The sequence below is a fragment of the Callospermophilus lateralis genome, chromosome 15 (genome assembly GCF_048772815.1).
Source record: "Callospermophilus lateralis isolate mCalLat2 chromosome 15, mCalLat2.hap1, whole genome shotgun sequence".
In the NCBI taxonomy this organism is placed as follows: Eukaryota; Metazoa; Chordata; class Mammalia; order Rodentia; family Sciuridae; genus Callospermophilus; species Callospermophilus lateralis.
Window position 1 is genome coordinate 82,850,708 of NC_135319.1, and position 21,513 is coordinate 82,872,220.

The 21,513-nt window shown below is 40.5% G+C and overlaps 2 protein-coding genes across 2 annotated transcripts in view; one reads left to right on the forward strand and one right to left on the reverse strand.

Moving 5' to 3' along the window:
* The first annotated feature begins 455 nt into the window (after positions 1-455).
* On the forward strand, positions 456-2,814 carry Nanos1 (nanos C2HC-type zinc finger 1). The gene has a single exon (XM_076834885.1). It carries the CDS (start codon positions 482-484, stop codon positions 1,355-1,357), a length of 876 nt encoding a protein of 291 aa, XP_076691000.1. The 5' UTR covers positions 456-481; the 3' UTR covers positions 1,358-2,814.
* A 1,699-nt stretch (positions 2,815-4,513) lies between these two features.
* The window catches only part of Eif3a (eukaryotic translation initiation factor 3 subunit A), a 36,401-nt gene continuing 19,401 nt past the window's right edge, over positions 4,514-21,513 (reverse strand). Inside the window, exons 11-22 of the mRNA XM_076835150.1 lie at positions 21,294-21,479; positions 20,368-20,715; positions 19,897-20,001; positions 19,529-19,642; positions 18,403-18,525; positions 17,830-17,983; positions 16,963-17,147; positions 11,831-11,919; positions 9,993-10,681; positions 7,639-7,843; positions 7,036-7,226; positions 4,514-5,799 (exon numbers count right to left, since the gene is read on the reverse strand). Coding sequence (XP_076691265.1) covers positions 5,516-5,799; positions 7,036-7,226; positions 7,639-7,843; positions 9,993-10,681; positions 11,831-11,919; positions 16,963-17,147; positions 17,830-17,983; positions 18,403-18,525; positions 19,529-19,642; positions 19,897-20,001; positions 20,368-20,715; positions 21,294-21,479 — 2,673 coding nt within the window. The 3' untranslated portion in view covers positions 4,514-5,515. The remainder of the gene's footprint in view (positions 5,800-7,035; positions 7,227-7,638; positions 7,844-9,992; positions 10,682-11,830; positions 11,920-16,962; positions 17,148-17,829; positions 17,984-18,402; positions 18,526-19,528; positions 19,643-19,896; positions 20,002-20,367; positions 20,716-21,293; positions 21,480-21,513) is intronic.

Genomic DNA, 21,513 nt, shown 5'->3' on the forward strand with positions numbered 1-21,513 from the left:
CTTTCCCTCACCTCCCCGCTGCGCGTGCCGCGCACGCCCCCTCCCCAGCCGCCACCAATCAGCATCGGGAGCGGCGCCCGTGGCGCTGGGGCTCCGGTCCGCAGCCAGTTAGCGCCGCGGTCCGAGGCGGCGCCTCGCCCGCCCCCTCACAATATGAAAGGCGCCCCGCAGCTGGCGAGGCGGGCGCAGCGCGCTGGGCGCGGGAGCCGCGCGGGTCTGAGCGGAGCGCGCGCACTGCCCGCCCGCCCCCGGCGCGCCCGCCTCTGCTCCGCCTCCGTCCGGGGCGCAGGCGAGGTGGCCCGGGCGGGGGAGCGCAGGGGGCAGGGCCGCAGCGGCGAGGAGGGGCGCGGGGAGGAGCGGGCCCGATAAAAAGCAGCGAGGCGGCCCCACCCCGCGGCTGACCGGCGGGCAGGCTCGGCGCGTCCCTTCCGTCCGGCCTGCGCCGGCGGCAGGGAGGCGGCGTGCGGCCCGCAGCCCGCCCATGGAGGCTTTTCCCTGGGCGCCCCGCTCGCCCCGCCGTGGCCGCGCCCCCGCGCCCATGGCGGTCGTGCCCAGTGCCCGCTACGTGAGTGCCCAGGGTCAGGCGCACCCGCAGCCCTTCAGCTCGTGGAACGACTACCTGGGGCTTGCTACGCTCATCACCAAGGCGGTGGACGGCGAACCGCGCTTCGGCTGCGCCCGTGGCGAGGACGGCGGTGGCGGCTCCCCGCCCTCTTCGTCGTCCTCGTCCTGTTGCTCCCCCCACACGGGGGCCGGGCCCGGGGCGCTGGGGCCGGCGCTGGGGCCGCCCGACTACGACGAGGACGACGACGACGACGACGACAGCGACGAGCCGGGGTCCCGGGGCCGCTTCCTGGGGGGCGCGCTGGAGCTACGCGCGCTGGAGCTATGCGCAGGCCCCGCCGAAAATGGTCTGCTGGAGGAGCGCTTCGCCGAGCTGAGCCCGTTCGCAGGTCGCGCCGCCGCGGTGCTGCTGGGCTGCGCGCCCGCCGCCGCCACCACCCCCGAGGTGACGCCGCGAGAGGAGCGGGCCCCGGCGTGGGCGGCCGAGCCCCGACTGCAAGCTGCCTCGGGGACAGCCGCCGCCCGGCTGCTCAAACCCGAGCTGCAGGTGTGCGTGTTCTGCCGGAACAACAAGGAGGCGGTGGCTCTCTACACCACCCACATCCTGAAGGGCCCCGACGGGAGAGTGTTGTGCCCGGTGCTGCGTCGCTACACGTGCCCCCTGTGCGGCGCCAGCGGCGACAACGCGCACACCATCAAGTACTGTCCGCTCTCCAAAGTGCCAGCGCCGCCCGCCGCGCGTCCGCCGCCGCGCGGCGCTAGGGACAGCCTGCCAGGCAAGAAGCTGCGCTGAGGGCCCGGCGTCCAGTCTGCGGGCACCTGACGCTACTGCCCTCCGTTTTGTTCTGCGAACGGTCTTTCCCGGTTTATTGGTTGAGATGCGGAGCTGTCCGCACTGGCTCAACCTGGAACGTCGTGAAGTCGGCGGTGCGGGAGTACTTCTGTCAAGCAGATTGAGACTAGACGCTTTTTTTTTTTTTTTTTTGGGGAGGGGAATGGATGAGGGGGACTGTGTTTCTAGTTTGCACACATAGAGGACTGCGAAGGCGGCTGGATGATATGGCAGCCGAGACGCTGTTTATTTACTATACGTCGACCTATTTTAGATGCGCGTCGGTATGAAATTATCTCTAATCTTGGGTGTTTCGTTTTATGAATGGAGGCACTTCACTAGGTCTAGTATATTTTTTTAATAGCCTCTGAACTGAGCTTAAAACTGACGATTTTATGGAATGTCAGCAAAATGACTATTTTATTGTTTGATGCACTATTTTAGTTGTCCTTAGTTATATTCTAATTCCAGGTGAAGCAATTACAAGCATTATAAGAAGTGAAATTTAGTTCTTTTCAGTATTAATTTGGGTGGGTATTCCCTCCTTGTGGCTTGTTTCCGTCCTAACTGGAGGTGTAAAATGCAGTCTGTAGCAGGTAGAATACAGCTCCTTTTATGTACCAGATCTTTTATTACTGAACTAGCAACTAGCCTTTTTCACCTTTAAAAACTGTGCCAAGTCATAATCATATTGTGTATACACTTGGAGATGGTGCTGTTTAAAAAAAATATTTATACAGTATGATTGCATAGCATTTTCTCTTCATGCCCCCAACTTCCCATTTCCGTTTTTTTTTAAACAGTTTAGTTGCCAGTGGACCTTTATTTTACTTATATGTGGTGCTGCAAAAAGAACCCAGTGCCTCGCAAAAGTTGGGGAAGCACTCTACCACTGAGCCACAAACCCAGCCCACCACCCATTTTCAGTTCTTCACAAATATTATAGAACAGTGCTCATCCTGACTTGCTCAATTTCAGGATTCCTAAATAGTGAAGGAAAGCTTACTGTAGCCATTATCCCTCAAACTAAAACACAAGATGGGAAAACTGATGTAATAACATGGAGTGGAATCTTCAGTATAGGTTATCTGGCTTCGGATATTGGCACACCAGAATTGGCACTGATCAAAATAACTGCTGGGGATTGCAGATTAGAAACAGGGCTCCCCTCATGTTCCCAGTCTTCACAGAAGACCCCCATATGCTTCTGGAACCCTGCCAGTTATCAGTGAGAAACCTGATTCATAGGCAAAGGTTTCTAATCATGACCTTACTTCCAAGATCATTTAAATTCAACATGCTGCATGCCATACTATGGTATGTAGATACCTACCCGTGAAGACAGATGTACGCAGCAAAAAAACGAAGTGAATTAAGATGAATGCATGAACACAACTACCTGAAAATACTACCAAGAGATTAAGTACATAAAGCTACCAGTAGGCAGATTTAGCTAGGGTATTAGGAGCCAGACTCCTTTGGTATTAAACAGCTAACTTCCTCCATAGTAAATTGACTTGATCTGGAACACTCATTTGAAGGCATAACAGTCGCCAAGGTAAATCATACTGGGTGGCTTTTGGAACCAAGGGGGGAGGGGTAAACAGGCAAGCTGGGTTTTTTTTTTTTTTTTTTTTTTAACCAAGAAAATAATCCACTGGGAAGTCTAACTGCAGATCTGACTGGGCCTAAGTTTAAGTAGCTTAATAAAACCACTAATTACTTGTTCTGTTCTTTTGCTAGAAGATATACAATTTAAATAAGCTTTGCTTTATGCAGGTCAATATGAAGTTGGTACTTCCCTGGCTGCTCTGCTCAACCTTTTCAAAATGGTCACTCACTATAGGGCTGGGGCTGTAGCTCAATGTCAGAGCACTTGCCTAGCATGTGTGAGGCACTGTTTGATCCCAGGCACTGCATAAAAATAAATATTAAAGGCATGCTGTCCATCAACAACTAAAAAAAGGCGGTGGGGGGGGGGTTGACATCAGTATAAACAAAGAGTGCATTTTTCCAGGCCAAAAGGCCTAGACAAGTGACCAAATCAATTTGGCTGCTTTGAATTTTTTTTTTAAGCCAAATTATACTGTTCCAAATTATACATGTTCAAGCAGGTGATACTGACATACCCTTAATACAAGAGAAATCATTGTGATGAGATGTAAATGATAATCTGCTTACCCCGCCTCTTTACTGAGATCTGTTTTAACCCAAGGTCTCCCACAACAAGCTCTACAGCTGAACTACTCAGCTCACTCATTCGCTGTTCTGACATTATTTTACCAGAACTTGAACACTAAGCATCTTAACAATGTGGAAGCAGAGAGGGTCCGAGTCCAGGATAGCAGAAACCCAAGTGCTGGATCACAAAGCAACAGCATCAGACTCCTCTGCCCTTCTGCTGTGCTCTCAGTTCTGATTCCCAAGACAAAGAAACCCTGGGAGAAGGATGTCTGGGAAATGGTCCAAGCCAGTTTGCAAACTGGCCTTGAAACCTGTTATACATGCTTCTATGACTCACTTAAACAAGTCTGATAAAATGTATCTTGATTGGGATTTATCTATGACATCATATGTACAATTTGCTTTACAGTAACAAATTCATAGCAGGTCATTGCCCCAGATAATCACTGATCTTTTTATGAAAGAAAAGATTCTCACAGAAGAGCTTTTAAGACTTCCACATGTTTCATACACCAGAAATGAAGTGTTTAAAACTGATCACTGATAACAGAAAAGCTGCATCTGATTAAGTCAAAAAGCATCAACAGTCCCTCTTCTGGCCTTGTAACTGTACCAACAGGAACTCTCAACAGTAACAATCAAGTTTCCCATGCCCACAGCCACTAAAATTTAGTAAATAACATTCTCTAAAATTAAGTCATGCCCCTCACCAGGTGAAATTAAGGAGTTTCAGTTAAGAAAGGAGGGCACTTTATAGGAAATGTCCTAGCTGCATTTGCATTCTGTGTTATAATTAAGGTTGTTTTCTATTTTCTTTGATATTCATTGAAACATTTAATGGCACTGATACAAACTCAAGTAAAATAAACTTCAGCTGAATATGCAAACTTACCATTATATAACACTTTATGATCACAAATCAACACTAAAACAAATTCTGTAAGTATTTTATTTATCACTGAAGAAAAAACACAGCAGCAAGTTCTGGGTTGGCTTCAATAAGACCAAATAGTTAATCTTTAACATAGCTACTACACTCCAAAAATTGAAGTCAACACAGTCATTACTACAAATTACTTGTTGAAAGAATCTATTCTGAAGAGAAAGGAAATTAGGAAAAAGAATTTAAAGAATTCCTCCAAATCACACATTTATAAATATTGTCATATTTAAAATGCTTGAAAGGCATGAAGTCTCCATTAATGGAAAAGCAGTTTGCTATTGGCAACAGAAAAAAACAGCGATAGTTTACCAAATGCTTTAAAATTTAAAAGCTGTACTGTTTTGGGTTTGCACTTGAACAGTATTGTCATTACAATAATGACTGCAAATTGCTTTATACTCACCTCTTCTTAAGTAAAATCTACAGAAAATCCCACTGTATCCAATGTCTGTAATATTTACTGCACTTAGAGTGAACCTAAAAACTTCCTAAATTTAGTTAATAGTAAATACCTCAAAATACCTAAAGAGGTATGTTTCAACCGCTAATGGTGTGAAAATTGTTTCAGATCCACTGGTTTAAAGGGTCTTCGAATACATTTTAACAAAAGCTTAACACCTCATTCCAAATTAATATCAAATATTTCAAAATCAAACAAAAAAATATCAGTTCTATACCAAGATACAGGTGTTATTCCATACCCGATGGGTTCACATTTTAAATTTATTTTTTAGTTTTTCTCTTTTGTAAACAAGTGATTGATGAAATAATGCAACACCTTAAATTCCAGAAAATGGCATGGTTTTCCAACCTTCTGTGGAAACGGTGCATGATCAATCTATTATATAGGATTAATACGAGTTCATGCTTTTTGTGTTATGGTGAAACAACATTAAAGAATCCAATTTAGATTGGTTGAAGAACAAGTATAATAATCCTTGAATGTGATCAAACCTATGTAAGACACGAGTCTGAATCCACCATCTTGGGACTTAACGTCGTACCGTGGTCCATCCATCTTCATCAGTCTCATTTTTAGTACGACGAAGGGATTCCCTATCCTTCTCAGCTCTCCATGAGGTCTTTTCTTTTTCACCGTCTCGGTCTCGGTCCCGGTCCCGGTCCCGATCCCGATCCCGATCCCGTTCCCGTTCTCGTTCCCGGTCCCGGTCTCTTTCTCTCTCTCTCGAAAGAGCTGGGGGAGGAACTCGGCGAGGGGGATCCCGTTCTTCTGCCCGGTCATCTTTCCTATCATCAGCACGTCTCCAAGAGCTTACTAAAAAGTTCAATTTAGAAAATAAAGCTTAAGTATATATTATATTCTTCTGGCTCACGCTAAACATAACTCGAGCAAAAGGAATACTTCCCACACTGAAGATTAACAGTACAGAATCACAACTTTAAAAAAAAAAAAAAAAAAAAAAAAAATCAATAAAAGTTCCACATATTTTAATTATTTTGACTATAATTCCTGAAAAAAAATCTTTAACATACTTAAGAGAGATAACTCAAAATTTCAAAACAAAACAGAAATCATTGGCCTGGAAAATATACTAATAGTTATAAAATTTTAATACAAAGTGATAAAACTCCGGCTGACCTGATGGGTATGTCACCACGGGCTTATAATCCCAGCTACTCTGGTGTCAGGCAGGAGGATTGCAAGATCAAGAACAGTCTGGCCAACTTTAAACTTCATTAGCAAGACCCTTTCCCAAAAATTTTTAAAAGGACTGGGGGTATAGCTCAGTGGTAAACTGCTTGCCTAGTATGCACAAGGCCATGGGTTCAATCCCCAGCACAGGGTGGAGGATACTAGGTGAATGGACATTGTTAAATTGAAAGCATTTGGGGCTCTTGTTGAAAAATTTAACAACAAATTAGCCATAAAAATATAAAATTTTAAATTATGGCTATAAGAGAATAAACTTATAATACTGCTGTACAAGGCAAAATACTAAAAGTGTAGGATTGGGGCTGTAGCTCAGTGGCAGACATGTGAGACACTGGGTTCTATCCTTAGCCCCACATAAAAATAAATAATAAAGGCACACTGTCCATCTACAACTACAAAAAAATGGATAAATAAACAAATAAAAAATACTAAAAGGGTGTGAGAACAAGTACTTAAGTGCAATGGGCATATTAAATACATTAAAATATTTTTTAACGTTTCAACTGTTAAAATTTCAGAGAAAGAACTATTAAACTTTGTGCTAATCTGCCAGGATCTTAATTCTAAAATAACTGATTAAACTGCTTCTTCCTTTGTGCTAAATAAATTTCATCACCACATATTGCTCATTAACCAATTTGGTCTATTAATGTACTTTAAATTTAGATGAGCTAAGTCACAGCTTGACCATTAAGTGAATGAGAATCACAAGTTCTAAACTAAAATAGACTGTTTACCTGGTTTGGGGTGTTGATGCAGATTTACAAAATAACTACATAAAACCCAAACTGCCAAAATGACTGTTCTCCAACACTCCAGCATAAATAACATTCATACCTTCTTCACGTTCTGATCTGAGGGGAGGCCCTCTCCGGTCTCTGTCATCTCTGAGATCTCTTCTTTCCCTTAGATCACGACGATCATCTCTCTCACGACGACGATCATCCCTATCTCTGTCATCTCGGCGACTTGAATCTCTCCAGCTCGAAGATTCCTCAGCTGGTCCTCTTCTCCAGCCACCTTCATCCCTGTAACCATTTAAAATGACAAGTTCTTGCTGAAGGTAAACTATACAGGCAATTTTAAGTGAACACATCATACCCAACTTGATGCTTAGTTTATGAATATATAAGGGACAAGGTTTAAACTCCTAGGTGGACCTCAGATACTGTACCCACGCTGGTTTCATTTCCAGTTTATATAACCTGTAGATAGCTACACACAGTTTAAGACATTGTCTCATGAAAGGGATAATTCAATTATATGAACTCTAAAATTTTATTACATGATTTAAGAGATAAATGAGAAAAGAAAGGTTTCTTAAAACACAGTTTGGAATACACGAAGAGTATTTAAAAGAATATTAAAACTGTAACTCTACAACAGTTCAATTAGAAACATCCAACCTAAAAAAAAAAGAGAGAAAAAAAAATTCCCAACCTGGGTCTTCTGAAGCGATCCTCACGATCCCCACCATCTCTCTCTCTGTCCCTCTCTCTTTCGGGGTCTTTCTCATTCTCCTCACGATCATGATTGTCTCTATCCCTTTCTTTGTCTCTATCCCATTCACGTTCTTCTGATGGCCTTGATTCTCGAGGTGGACCCCAACTCTCTTCTCTGGCCTTTTCTTTCTCTCTCCATCCACCTATTTTTTTTTTAAATAAGCAGCAAAATATTTTTTCACTCAAGAAACAGTTCAGTAATCATAAAGGTATGTTGAAATTAATTCATTATTTAGAATGATGAAGACACTCCAATTTCATTTAAAATGAAAAATACTAAAGTTGTTGTGTGTCACTGCATAGACTACCTGGGTTTATGTTCCGTAAAATAAAAATATCATTGAATTTTTACTGTAAGCAAAGGTTTGGGGTATACAATTTGTCCTGAGGATAAGCAGACTGTTCATTTTAGCAGAAAACCTAAAGAGCTTTCCTTGAGCATTAAAGCCCAAATTATGAGTCATTTATACCTTGCAACATTCTCAGAATCTTCATCACCAAAAAAGACTCTTTCCATATTCCTGTCATCCACCACTTACCACCCACCATCTAGTCATGAAACAAAGACAAATGCTTTGATCCTGCCCCATGTCTTGCATGTAGCCATGGATCTGAAATCTATAAAGAGGTCAAAGGAAGCAAACATTTCAGTGAAAACTTATCATAGCTATACCACAAATAATTATTACTGTCACCAACACAGACACTAACCTAAACCATATGCCTAAATTGCCTTGCTCAATCCTATCAATAGCTGAGTCGGTCTTAATATTATCAGATTCTGTGCTTGCTAAAAACTAGCAACCCCAAAATTTAGTCTTTTGGCACCTTGCAGTCACTCCAAAGCAGCAAAAATTGTGAGTCGCCCAACATACACGACCACAGCTAAAGTGGGCAGCACTTTGCCTTCTGGTTTCAGCTCTTACTCTAACAAGTGTCCTTTCCAAGGATTATTTATTTAGTGCCATGTTTTTCATAACTTTGTGGTTTGCTACTGACTTCACTGTTTCAAACAACCCAAGCATACTACTGAAATGCTATCTAGTATCCCCAAGCACAAGAGGGCTATGAATGATGTCTCTTAGGGAGAAAATATATTATGTATCAAAAAAGCTTTGCTCAGACATGAGTTACAGTACTGTTGGCAGTGAATTCTATGCTCATGAAGCAATATTATGTTTCAAATAAGGTACCCTGAAAAAAACACATAAACATAGTTATTCTGACTGGCTAAAATATGACCAGAGGCCCAAAGGAACCTAATGTTATATTTCCTCTAGGACTCCTCAGTACCTACTGTACAGTTAACTACATTTTACATGAGGCCCCAAAGGTCACTTGCCCAGGGTCAGAACAGAAAAGATATAGATAGTACAACCAAAGATAAAGACAAGGAAGCTGTTCGCTTAGATCAGAACTTAGAATGGCTTTTTATAGCACAAAGAAAAGAACTGGGAGTAGAACCAGTGGAGATAAGTTAGTAGGTAAAAGCAAGACCTCAAAGAATCATGGTGGCCCAGACAGAAGTTCAAGCAGATAGAATACAAATGTGGGTGGTTTTAAGGAACATCAAAAAGGCAGATTAAATTAAATTAAAGGATGAAAGAGACCAGAGAAAGGAGAGCTCCCAAATTTCTAAATTATACAGTTAAGACAGTGGTGAGCCGACAGAAAAGTAGGAGTTTTATACAAGTTGAGTCTAAAATGTCAGTGAGGTTTCCCAGTGGAAACGTACCATGTGTGAAAAGCAGTTGTTGCCAATGTGCAATACACAGACATCACCTAAAGATGGTCACAAATGTGTCATAGACACATACAACTATAGAAGGATCATAAAGTGAAAAAGATGAATAGGCCCAGAATTAAAAAAACAAAAAGAGTTCTTCCATGTATAATCCTACAGTGGACAGGAGTCTGCATAAATATTTAATAACTGTACATTTTAAAGATCTATTTTCAAGAAGGCTGGCCTAAGATAGAACCTGAAGAATACTTAATATTTAAGTGATGGGAACAGAAAAATAGCACTCAAAGCAACATCCAACTGAACAGAAAGAAAATGAGCCCAACACCACTACAGAAGACAGTATCTGTTTTGGGGTGTGGAACAACAAAGGAAACTTTTGACATGAAATTGACTACATAAGGCATTTATGAAAAAAGATCCACTTATAAACAGAAAATGATAATATAGCTGAATGTCATTTATCCATTTAAAATTCATTTTCTGCATGTAAACACATCAGATGCCACAGAGCATCTCAACTAGTTGTCTATATACCAGAATTTTACCTGGCTTAACAAATGGCCTCCAGGGACCAGGTCTGGAGTCTTCACTTCGTCTGGGAATCCGATCCTCTTCATTACGTCTGGGAATCCGATCATCATCCATGTTTCTCCAAGGCCCCCTGTCATCATCTGCACCACGTCTGGAAATTCTATCATCATCAGCATTCCTCCAAGGTCCTCGGTCATCATCCAACCCTCGCCTGGGACCCCGGTCATCATCCATGCCCCGCCTTGGACCCCGATCATCATCAGCATTGCGCCAGGATGATCGCTCATCATCAGCACCTCCTCGCCTGGGCCCCCGGTCCTCATCCATTCCACGTCTTGGTCCTCTGTCCTCATCAGCTGTTCGCCAGCTTCCTCTGTCGTCATCCAGTCCTCGTCTAGGTGGTCTATCATCATCTGCATGACGCCAACTTCCCCTGTCATCATCACCAATTCGTCTGGGAGGCCTGTCATCATCTGCATTACGCCAAGAAGGACGGTCATCATCTGTTCCACGACGAGAGAAGCGATCTTCATCAGGACCACGTCTAGGGCCTCTGTCGTCATCCATGCTGCGCCTAGGCACCCGATCATCATCTGGTCTAAGAGAGGACTCTCTCTCTTCATCATCTCCCAAACGCCTGGGTCGATCTTCATCTCTCCGATGAGGCCTTTCCTCATCCCGCACTTCTCCACGTCTCCACTCCCTACAGAGGAACAGCCACACATTTTTAAGGTCAAGTATTTTCACAAAGCATCCCATCATTCAGGAATTGTATTTTATTTTATTGCCTTTAAAAATACCTCAGGCCAGTATGGTGATGCTCACCTAAAATCTCATGACTCAGGAAACAGAAACAAAAGGATTCCAAGTTTGAGGCCAGCCTAGGCAACTCATGAGATCGTCTCTCAAAATATAAAAAGATCTGGGGATGCAGCTGAGTGGTAGAGCACTTCTGGGTTCCATCCCCAGCAGCAAAAAATAAAAACCACCCAGGCACAGTAGTACATGCCTGTAATCCCAGTGGCTTGGGTGGGTGAAACAGGAGAATGAACTGCAATAAAGCAAGGACGTAAGTAACTTCAACTTGGAAGGCAGAGGCAGAAGGATCTTGAGTTCAAAGCCAGCCTCAGCAAAAAGCAAGGCACCAAGCAACTCAGTGAGACCCTGTCTCTAAATAAAATACAAAACACGACTGAGGATGTGGGTCAGTGGTCAAATATCCCCAAGTTCAATCCCCAATACCAAAAGGGGTGGGATGGGGGGCAAAGTGGGGGAAACAAGAACCTTGGCAATTTCTAATCTTTTATAATGATTATTCTAAACTTACTTTCTGAACAGAAACTAAAAAGCTGGCATTCTTGTCTGCCACTAGTAGTTATTTCAAGGACAGCTACGTCTATTTAGCAAATCTAAGGAAAAAGTGTTATAGAATTCTTCCTTCTTACTCTCTAAACTCAATACTCTTAGGGAATTTAAAATATCTGAGTGTTTAGAGGTTAGTCATCATAGTAAGGGTGGAATAAAGAATTAGGCATGATAATAATTCTCAGCTTTTCCTTTCTCCATCCCTACAAATAAGCCTATTTTAAAAACCACTGGTAGATGTTGAGTGTGGTGGCACACACCTGTAATCCTTTGAGGCCAAGGTGCGAGGATCACAAGTTCAGTGTCAGCAACTTAGTGAGACCCTAAGCCACTTAGCAAGACCCTGTCTCAAATAAAAAAGGGCTGGGAATGTAGCTCAGTGGCTAAGTATCCCTGGGTTCAATAATCCTAGGTACTGGGGAAAAACACACACACACCCGGATGGAGTATTAAGGATCCACAACAAAAATAATGTGACTCTACTTACTTCTCTGGTGGACCCCTCCTCCACTCAGAGTCAGCTTCAGGTCCTTTTCTCCACGTGCCTTCAGAGTCTCTATCTCCCCAACGAGAATCCTGCATAAGCAAAGCAAATAAGAAGCACCACAGTGACAATGATTCATAATGACAACTACTGGTATTACCAAACACAGTCAATCTTTACCTCAAGCCCTTAAATATAAGCATGTCTTAAAATTTTCTTGTTTAATCTGCAATCAGACTGCCAGTACAACCAAACTAATATTCTCAAATATTGTACATGGCTTTTATAAGCTGGTAAAACACCACTTGAAATCACCCTGAGAGTACACATCTGGAGCTCCTAAAAGATCTACAGATTACCACTGGCCTAGAAATTCCCTTTTGAAAAATATGATGGGGGGGGGGAAGAATAGAATAAATGAAATGTCTAACAGAATGGTTAGATTAACAGTGTTTCTCTCTTGAAAGCACTGCACTAAAAATCATGGGAAGGGTGTCAGGAGATATTTAATTGGTATTTCATTAATACCAATGAAAATGAAAATCTGGCACAACATTTCAATGAGCACCCTCTGACACAGCTTGCCTGCTCCTACAAACATAACCTTCAGCCATAATTAGGTATGTAAGGCTCTCTGGAAGATACAGCCTACAGATGAGAAGCACTGAAGGACACATGTAGTCAGATAATAATTGTTCTCCTGCTATCATGGATGACTCTGGCCTATTAAGAGGGAGGCTGTGCCAAGACTTTCCCAAGTGGACACAAATTAAAAAGTCAATGTAACTAATAACTAACATGGTCACTCCAATGGAGGGAGACATACATACCCAAAGACCACATTTCTCCCACTCCTCACATTTCCTTTAAAGATGTTTTTCATCTTTTTTCCAACTTTGCTTTTCAAGGTGCTCTTCTTTATCTTTTAATGTTTATTTTACTCTTGTCATCTTTATGCAAAACAAAGAATTCAAGATATTGGGCCCCCCTCAATTCCCTTTCAAGGAGGGTGGTACTGAAGACTGAATCCAGCAGTATTCTCCCTACACTGAGCTACATCCCCATATCTTTATTTATTTTGAGACAGGGTCTAGATAATTTGCCCAGGCTGACCTGGAATTTGCAATCCTCCTGTCTGAGCCTCCTACTAAGTAGCCGAGATTATAGGCATGCGCCACCAGGACTAGCCACAAATACTTTAAAGTCAGTAGAGCAAATAGTGGAATGGGCCATGCTAATGAACAAACAGGAATTCCAGACAACTTACTACAAAAAAAAAAAAAAAAAAGAGCAAAAGAAAGATTTTTAAAGATAATTCAGGAATGGTGGTACACAGTTATAGTAATCTCAGCTAGGCAGGAGGATGAAGCACACAAACAACACAAAATTCAGGCAAGCCTTAGCAACTTAGTGAGACCCTGCCTTAAACAATAACAACAAAAGGTGGCAGGGTACAGCCGGGCATGATGGCACACATGTGTAACAGTGTGTGATGCAGCAGGTAAGGGAGGATCACAAATTCAAGGCCAGGCTTAGCAACTCAGCAAGCCCTAAGCAACTTAGCAAAACCATGTTTCAAAAGAGAAAAAGGGCAAGAAAAGGGTTGAGGATATGCCTCAGTGGTGAAGCATCCAGGGTTCAATTCCCAGCACTAAAATAGATAGTTAAAGTGACCACACAAAAGAGATTTTGAAGAGAAAAGGGAGGGAAACTTCCTTAAGTTAATATAATCTTATCTTGTCTAAAGAGAATTATACCTCTGATTTTAAGAGTAAAAATGCCAACAGTGAATAATGAAAAAAAGACCAATCACAATGAGCCTAACATCGTCAGTGAAATGATTAAATTCCTTTTAAGGATAAAGAAAAGTGTAGAAATTTTCAAGGAATAAAAAAGCATCTAGGGGGTTGGGATTGTGGCTCAGCGATAGAGCGCTCGCCTGGAACGGGCAGGACCCGGGTTCAATCCTCAGCACCACATAAAAATAACGGTATTGTGTTGTATCCATCTACACCTAAAAACTAAATAAATAAATATATTTTTTTTTTTAAAAAAGCATCTAGGGCTGGGGTTGTGCCTCAGCGGTAGAGAGCTCGCCTAGTATGTGTGAGGCCCTGGGTTCAATCCTCAGGAACACTAAATAAATAAAACAAAGGTATTGTGTCCAACTACAATTAAAACATAAATTTAAAAAAAAAAAAAAAAGACCAAGATCGATAACAAGAATCCTCCCCTGTGTGATAATGTATTAAAAAGAATAAAAGATGATTTTGAAGTGGCCAAACACTGAACCATTGTTCAAGTATGAGAAAGAAACAATATCTCTTGAGATACACACAAAGACATTCTGTGGAAAAAGAAAAAAAAAAAAAAAAAAAACTAAAATATATAAAATAAAACCAAAATGTATCTGCAAAGAGGAAAACATGATACAGTATAAACATATTTAGCCCTAAACAATTGCTAGTAAGATTTTTCTGTTGTTTTCTTTTGTTTAAACAAAGCTTCGCAGCTTATGTGGTTGGGCCTTTTCCCCTCAAGAAAAAGTGGAGGGCTGGGATTGTGGCTCAGTGGTAGAGTGCTTGCCTAGCAGGCATGAGACACTGGGTTTGATCCTAAGCACCATATACAAAATAAATTTAAAAGCTCATATTGACAAAACTGTAAATTTGATATATCAGTAATTCATTAAAAAAGAAGGAGAAAGAGGAGGAGGAGGAGAAACTGGAGAGGGGTTCCATGGTAGAGTGCTTGCCTAGCATGTGTAAGTCACTGGGTTCAATCCCCAGCACTACAAAAGAAAAACTGGAAAACTATTTGCCTTTGATTTTATTGTGCAGTACAGGTGTGTCCCCCCTGTTTACTGTGTTGGTTCACTGTATGACCGCCGTATTGGAAATTTCTGAAATAACTTATTATTTTTGACAGAATAATTAATATTTCTTAATTATTACTGAAATAAAACAAATACCTAAAAATAAACTAACAGTTGCTCACATAGCCATAAAATTTACTGCTAAGAAATCCTAAGTAGAAAGAGAAGAGGTTGTAATGATCTTGAGGCAAAATATACCCAGCAATAATACCTAAGTAAGTCATGCTCAGAATTTGGTTTGTTCTGTAGAAGTAGAAACTAAAATTTATACTATAAAAATTTAGATAAATTTTAGGGAAAATTAGTGGTAACCACAAGAAGAGGAAATAAAAATAAGCAGAGAAAAGTCCTTAAATTTGCCTTAAAGAAAAAAGGCTCTCAAGAATATGGAAGCAGACAGCATGAAAAAAGAGGCATTACAGTAACGGTATGTCCTTATAGCCATGGGGTGGGCACGTCTATAATAGGGTAAAATGACTACAAGTATAGACAGATTTAGGAAAGCTAACTAAAAGAATTTTTTAAATCATAAATCACAGGAGGTCTCTTTTCTTTTCTCAGAAGATGAAGTTCCCATAAAAAAAAATAACAGGTTTGAAATAACAGCAGCTCTGATTTCATACATATATATACAAAACTTTGTGTCCAACAGAAAAAAATATTCACAAAAACCTAACAATGTATTTTAGAATGCACAGAAATAAAATTGGAAATTAGCAACAAGGATAAAAATCCTACAGGGTGCAGTGGCACATGCCTATAATACCAGCAACTTGGGAGGTTAAGACAGGAGGATCATTAAATTCAAGACCAGCCTATACAACTCAGTGAGTCTGTCTCAAAATTTAAAAAGGCCTGGGGATGTAGGTCAGAGATAAAATACCCTTTGGTTCAATCTGGGGGCGGGGCCCCCAAACTCTGTCCATATACATTGTAAAAGTAAAGACTATATTGTAATAGCATGAGGTTCTTCCATAAAGATAAGCATCCAATACAGGTGTGGCACAGAGAATGTCATGCCAAGCTATTTCTCTTAAAATAAAAGTTAACCCACGAGATGCAGTGGCCTACACCTATAACCTTAGCAACAAAGGAGGCTGAGGCAGGATTGCCAAATTCAATCAAAGCCAGACTCAGCAACTTAGTGAGGTCCTAAGCAACTTCATGAGCCCCTATCTCAAAATTAAAAATTAGGGATGGAGTTGTGGCTCAGTGATAGAATGCTTGGTAGAGCACTTGCCTGGCATGTGTGAGGCCCTGGATTCAAGCCTCAGCACTGCATGTAATTAAATAAAATTATAGGGGCTGGAACTGGGGCTGAGCAGTAGCTTACTTGTCTAGCTTGAGTGAGGCACTGGTTCAATTCTCAGTACCATGTGTAAATAAATAAAATAAAGGTCTATCAACAACTAAAAAAGATATTTAAAAAATAAAAATTATAAAAGATACACTGCCAACTAAAAAAATATATATTTTTTAAAAAATTCTATAAGTGGGGGAGCTGGGGATGTAGTCCAACAGTAAGCACCCCTGCACTCAATCCCAGGTACCAAAAAAAAGAAAATGTTAAAACAATGTTTTCTCTAAAGAGCAAAGTGGGCACATTACAAGGAAAAAGGAAGAATACAGAGACAGGCATCAGATACATAAAGCAGAAAGAGAAGAAAGTGGTGACAGTAGGGCTGAGGTTATGGCTCAGTGGTAGAGTACTCGCCTGGCACATGTGAGGCACTGGGTTCAATCCTCAGCACCACATAAAAATAGTTAAAAATAAAGGTATTGTGTCCATCTACAATAAAAAAAAAAAAATGGTGACAGTAGAAACTAGTGAAAAACGCAATTACCATGAGAAGCCTAATGTAGGGACACAAAGAACAAGCTTAAGAGTTCTTTGACTAAGTGGGTAACACACAATCAGGAAATGAAATTCATGAGACACAAGATTGTAGAGAGAATACAGGTCAGTTTGACAATATGTATTATAAATATTTAGAACAGTGTTTGAATCATTTAGGAATCTGATTAAACTGCAGATTCTGAATCATGAGGTTTGGGCGTGGGCCTGAACAAGCTCTCAGTTGATGCAGACTGTTTTATCTCTGCCCAAGAGAGAATTTGTGTCACGTCACCTTCTAGGTATCATGCAAGAAGGTTAGTTGATATGTCAAGATTATTTTAATGTTTTGAGCAATAAAAAAAAAAAGAACGTAAGCTGACAAACATGAAACTCATTACAACAGAAAATCATATCTGCGCTCACCTTCCTAGAAAGTGGGTCATCGCCAAGTCTTCTCTCCTCTTCTCTGCGGCGTTCTCTCTCTTCAATTTCCAACTCCCTTTGGCGTTTTTTCCTTTCTACTTCTTCTAGTTTTTTGACACGCTCCTGATATTCTCGAAGCTCTTCCTCACGTTTGGCACGCTCAGCCCTCTCTCTTTCTTCTCGCTCTATATAATTTATTTGGTTACTAAGTGTTCCTCTCACCAGCACCTTTCCCCCTAGTTTTAGGCCTAATTTTCTAGTGTTAAATAAACAGGATGCACAGAGTAGAAGGAAATTACAAAACAGCTAAATGGCATAAGACATTCAAGAAAACAAGGATGAGATTAGATTCCCTCCCTCCATTCCTGCAAATCTGAGATTCTAGACAGAGGACCATTTGACACCCTTCATTTGGCATTCATTCTTCAATCAATGTTAATACCTTTACAGAATTCAGTGATGAAAAACAAAAAGCATGAATTTTTAAAAGAACATCAAACAAGACTCAGGAAGTTGAAGCAAGAGTTGCCCAAGTTTGAGGTCAGCCTGGACAATTTAGCAAGGCCCTGCCTCAGAAAAATAAATAAATAAATAGATAGGCTGGGATGTAGCTCAGTGGTAGTGCCCCTGGATTTAATCCCATTACCGCAGGGGGAAGAAAAAAAAACAGAGGATCAAATATATGGAAACAAATCCACAAAGGACACAGTATCTTCAATGTAACAACCTGGATTCTGAAAACAGTTCACTACAGTGCTAAAAATTCACCTATCTAGATTCCTATATTTTCTATGAAATAAGATTGCCAAACACTACATTTGACATCAGCCAGAATCCATCCCTCCAATGATGTCTGTGTGGTTTTACCTTTCAGCATTTGCTCCTCGGCCCTCCTCTGCTCCTCTTCCTCTTTTTCTCTATAGTAAGTTATTCTGCGCTCTTCTTTACGTTGCCTCTTCCGCTCCTCCAAACGATTATGTCTTTCTTCTGCTAATCGCTCTTCAAACTGTTTAAGTTTTTCCTACAATGAAACAGTCCCCCAACCAAAAAATAACAATTTTTTCCAAAAGCATAAACTACATTTCTTAGAACCCGAAAAAGAAACCTCGAAGTACAAAGACCAGAATTTCCAACCATATCTGCATGCCAAATTTCTTACATTTTACATTGTTGATAAAATTATTAAAATTACAATGCCTAGGAACTCTGATCTCAAAATTGCTGTTTCATTTCTGAAACATTAAACAAACCTGTACAAAGAGACTTAAACATTTAGAAAAGGTGAAAACTTTTCCAAAATATTTCTAATAAAATAACATTTGAATATTCTTTAGTAAACACATTAACTCAGGACAGAATCTACCACTGTGTTTACAGAGAATATTAAAGCAAAACTAAAAAGCTCATAAATAAACTTTTCCTTAAAACCAGTAAATTCACCTCATAAACTGACTGCCGTGCCGCTTTGAGTCGCATCACAAATAAATCTCTGTCTTCAAGCATTCGCGACATTCGAGTCTTATGTTCAAGAGCCTTTTCCCGCTCTAGCTGCATAGTAGTAATCTGCAAGTACACAATACAGTTAAATTTGAAAGTATTTATTACTGATTACTAAATCACTCCAAACAAATTGCTGACATTCTCGAACAATTAGCAATCACTACTCCCTTCCTTCTTCCATCTTCCAATAAAAGTGGCATGATAACCATCATTCTTGCCCACAGGTCCCCAGGAAGGCACTCAGGCACAAGGAGTCCTGGGGGAGCTATCATTTAAGAGATAGGATTCATTTAGTACCATGATATCAGAAATTTTTATGAGATACATTTTTTAAATATTTATTTATTTTTTAGTTGTAGTTGGGGCACAATATCTTTATTTATTTATTTTTATGTGGTGCTGAGGATCGAACCCAGGGCCTTACATATGCTAGGCAAGCGCTCTACTGCTGAGTCACACACACACACACCCACACAATTCACCCATTTAAAGTGTACATAAGGGCTGGGGTTCTGGCTCAGCGGTAGAGCGCTCTCCCCCCACGTGCGAGACCCTGGGTTCGATCCTCAGCACCACATAAAAATAAATAAGTCAAATAAAGGTGTTGTGTCCAACTACAACTAAAAAAATAAAATATTTAAAAATAACAAAGTAAAAAAATAAAGTGTACATAAAGTTATTTTTTAAATAAGCATTCCAGTTGTCCTTTATGTTACTCCGTTTGTAATCTAGACCATGAATTTTCCTGTTTTTTTTTTTCCTCGTTTTCTCTTTGCTATTAGGGATTGAGCCTGCGGTGCTCTACCTCTAGATAATTCCCCAACCCTTTTTTTATTTTGAGACAGAGTCTCACAAAGTTGCTGAGATCCTTCTACCTTAGCCTCCCGAGAAAATAGGAATACATGCGTGCAACACCATACTCAGTTCTACTGTAAAAATTTCTACTTTCCATTAATCTGACTTATTTTTAACAAAATAAGTCAATTGTGAAGCCCTAGTCCCATTGAGGGCAGAAGATTTTATTACAGTTTACAACCTAAAAATATTAGTTAAATGAAAAACTTACTCTTTCTTCTTCTTGTTGTTCCCACAGATCCATGTCTTTAATCCTTTGTTCTTCATAAGCACTCTTTATCAAAGGAATTTCTTCCAAACGTTTAGCTCTTTCAAAATAGTCAATCTGAATGGCATGGAAATGAATTCAGTTGTTAACATTTTTATAAATATTTTTTTCCAGTTCTGGGGATTGAACCCCATATATAATAGACAACTATTCTACCAAATCTTTTTAGCCCTTATTTTGAGATAGATTCCAGCTGAGTTGCCCAAACTGGCCTTCTTCTGCCTCAGCCTCCTAAGTAAAATTATAAGTGTATACCACTATACCCAGTTTCTTTTAACTTGTGTTGAAAGTTTAATGGACCTTTCATTTACCTTCTTTTCTTGGTTCTTCAGCCGTTCTTGAAGTTCTTTCTTTTCTTTCTCCAGTTGTTCAACCTGTTTAGCCATGATAAAATCTGGATCCAATTCTTCAAGATCCTAAAAGGTAATTCAAATGTACCATCATTAATATAAACATAAAAGAAATACCTAACAATCAATAGGACACACTGCTTTCTAAATCAAATCCTAAATTAAAACATACACAATCTTAACATCTCTTTCTGCCTCGTCCACTTTACATCCACCCAAATTACCAATAGATGAAGACACAGGTTACAAACTGTATGAACCAATTAAAATCAAATGCTTACTCTCAGATTAACTCACCAAGATAGCTATAACAAAATGCATGAAATATCCTAAAACCCCAAAATAAACCAATTAATGGCAAACGACTATGGTTGCAAGAGTAACAGAAGACCTAGGTCAAACTCGGTTGTTAATAAGTGATATTCTACATACTTCAATGTCAATATCTTTGAATGCTTTGGCACCCAGCTCTGTCTTTTTGATCTGCTCCAATCGCTCACGAACAGTTTTCTTTTTGATTTGTTCATGTTCTTGTAAGATCCGCTCCTTCTCCCTCTCTTTTGCCTCCTGGCGCAGTCTCTCTTCTTCAGCCTTGCGTACTTTCTGAAGTTCAGCTTCCCTTTGTTCCAATTCCTCTTTCTCACGCTGAATATTAAGACTCTCAAGCCGCTCTTTCCTTTCCTCAATTGTCTGACGGCGAGCCAGTATACGCTGATGTTCTTTCCGTGAATTTTTAAGGTATGCAGTCACTGCCAACTGATGTTGTTCTTCTTTCTCTTGCTTCAAAACAAATGCATTTTTTAAAACATTAAAAGCAACAGACCCTGGTGTTAAACATCAAAAAATGTACAAAATAACCCTGATGCAATGCCCTTATCTGTATTTTCATTTAATAAGAGAAGAAAGCATTACCCAAGCCATTTGTTGTGATGCTACACCTATTCAGTCACTGATAGCAATTACCTAGCTAAAGAACCATCTCTACTTGCTAGGTCAACTTTTCTCTGTGCCCAAATCTATCTTAAATACTCAAAGAAATACTGAGATCACAAACAACTTAAGCAGGAAGGAGAAGCCCAATCACTGTGTACTTCACTCTTTGGGGGTCATAATATATGAACAGCCTTCTGTTTTATATTACATGATCTGTTACTACATTACCTCTGCAGTATTTTGTGCTGAAAGGTATTAAAGTGATTTGTTTATCTAGGAAATCTGATAAAATAACAAAATTACCAAGTGAATAAAAAATAGCAAATCTCCCTTCTCTCAGATATCATCTCAAGCCTTTTCGTGAAAGAGCATAAGAGTCCCTCACAACTTGGGTAATTCATTTCCCCCAAAAAACATGTTTATACCAGTATATGAGCTGGCTTGATGACTTCAAGTGCCTTTGCAAGCACTGAGGACATGGCTGTGAGCTGATTTCTTATCTGTTCTGAAGGCATGCTCTGCAGATGAGGACCGATTGGTGCATCTTCTCGGGTAGCATAATTCAAATCAGATCCAAAACTCAGGGTCCGAGAAGTGTGGTCAATACGAACCTTGGGAAATTAAATTATCAGATGAAATTGATAT

Bases quoted from the DNA above. Each gene is read 5' to 3' on its own strand.
- Nanos1 (XM_076834885.1), top strand. From the start codon at position 482: ATGGAGGCTTTTCCCTGGGCGCCCCGCTCGCCCCGCCGTGGCCGCGCC.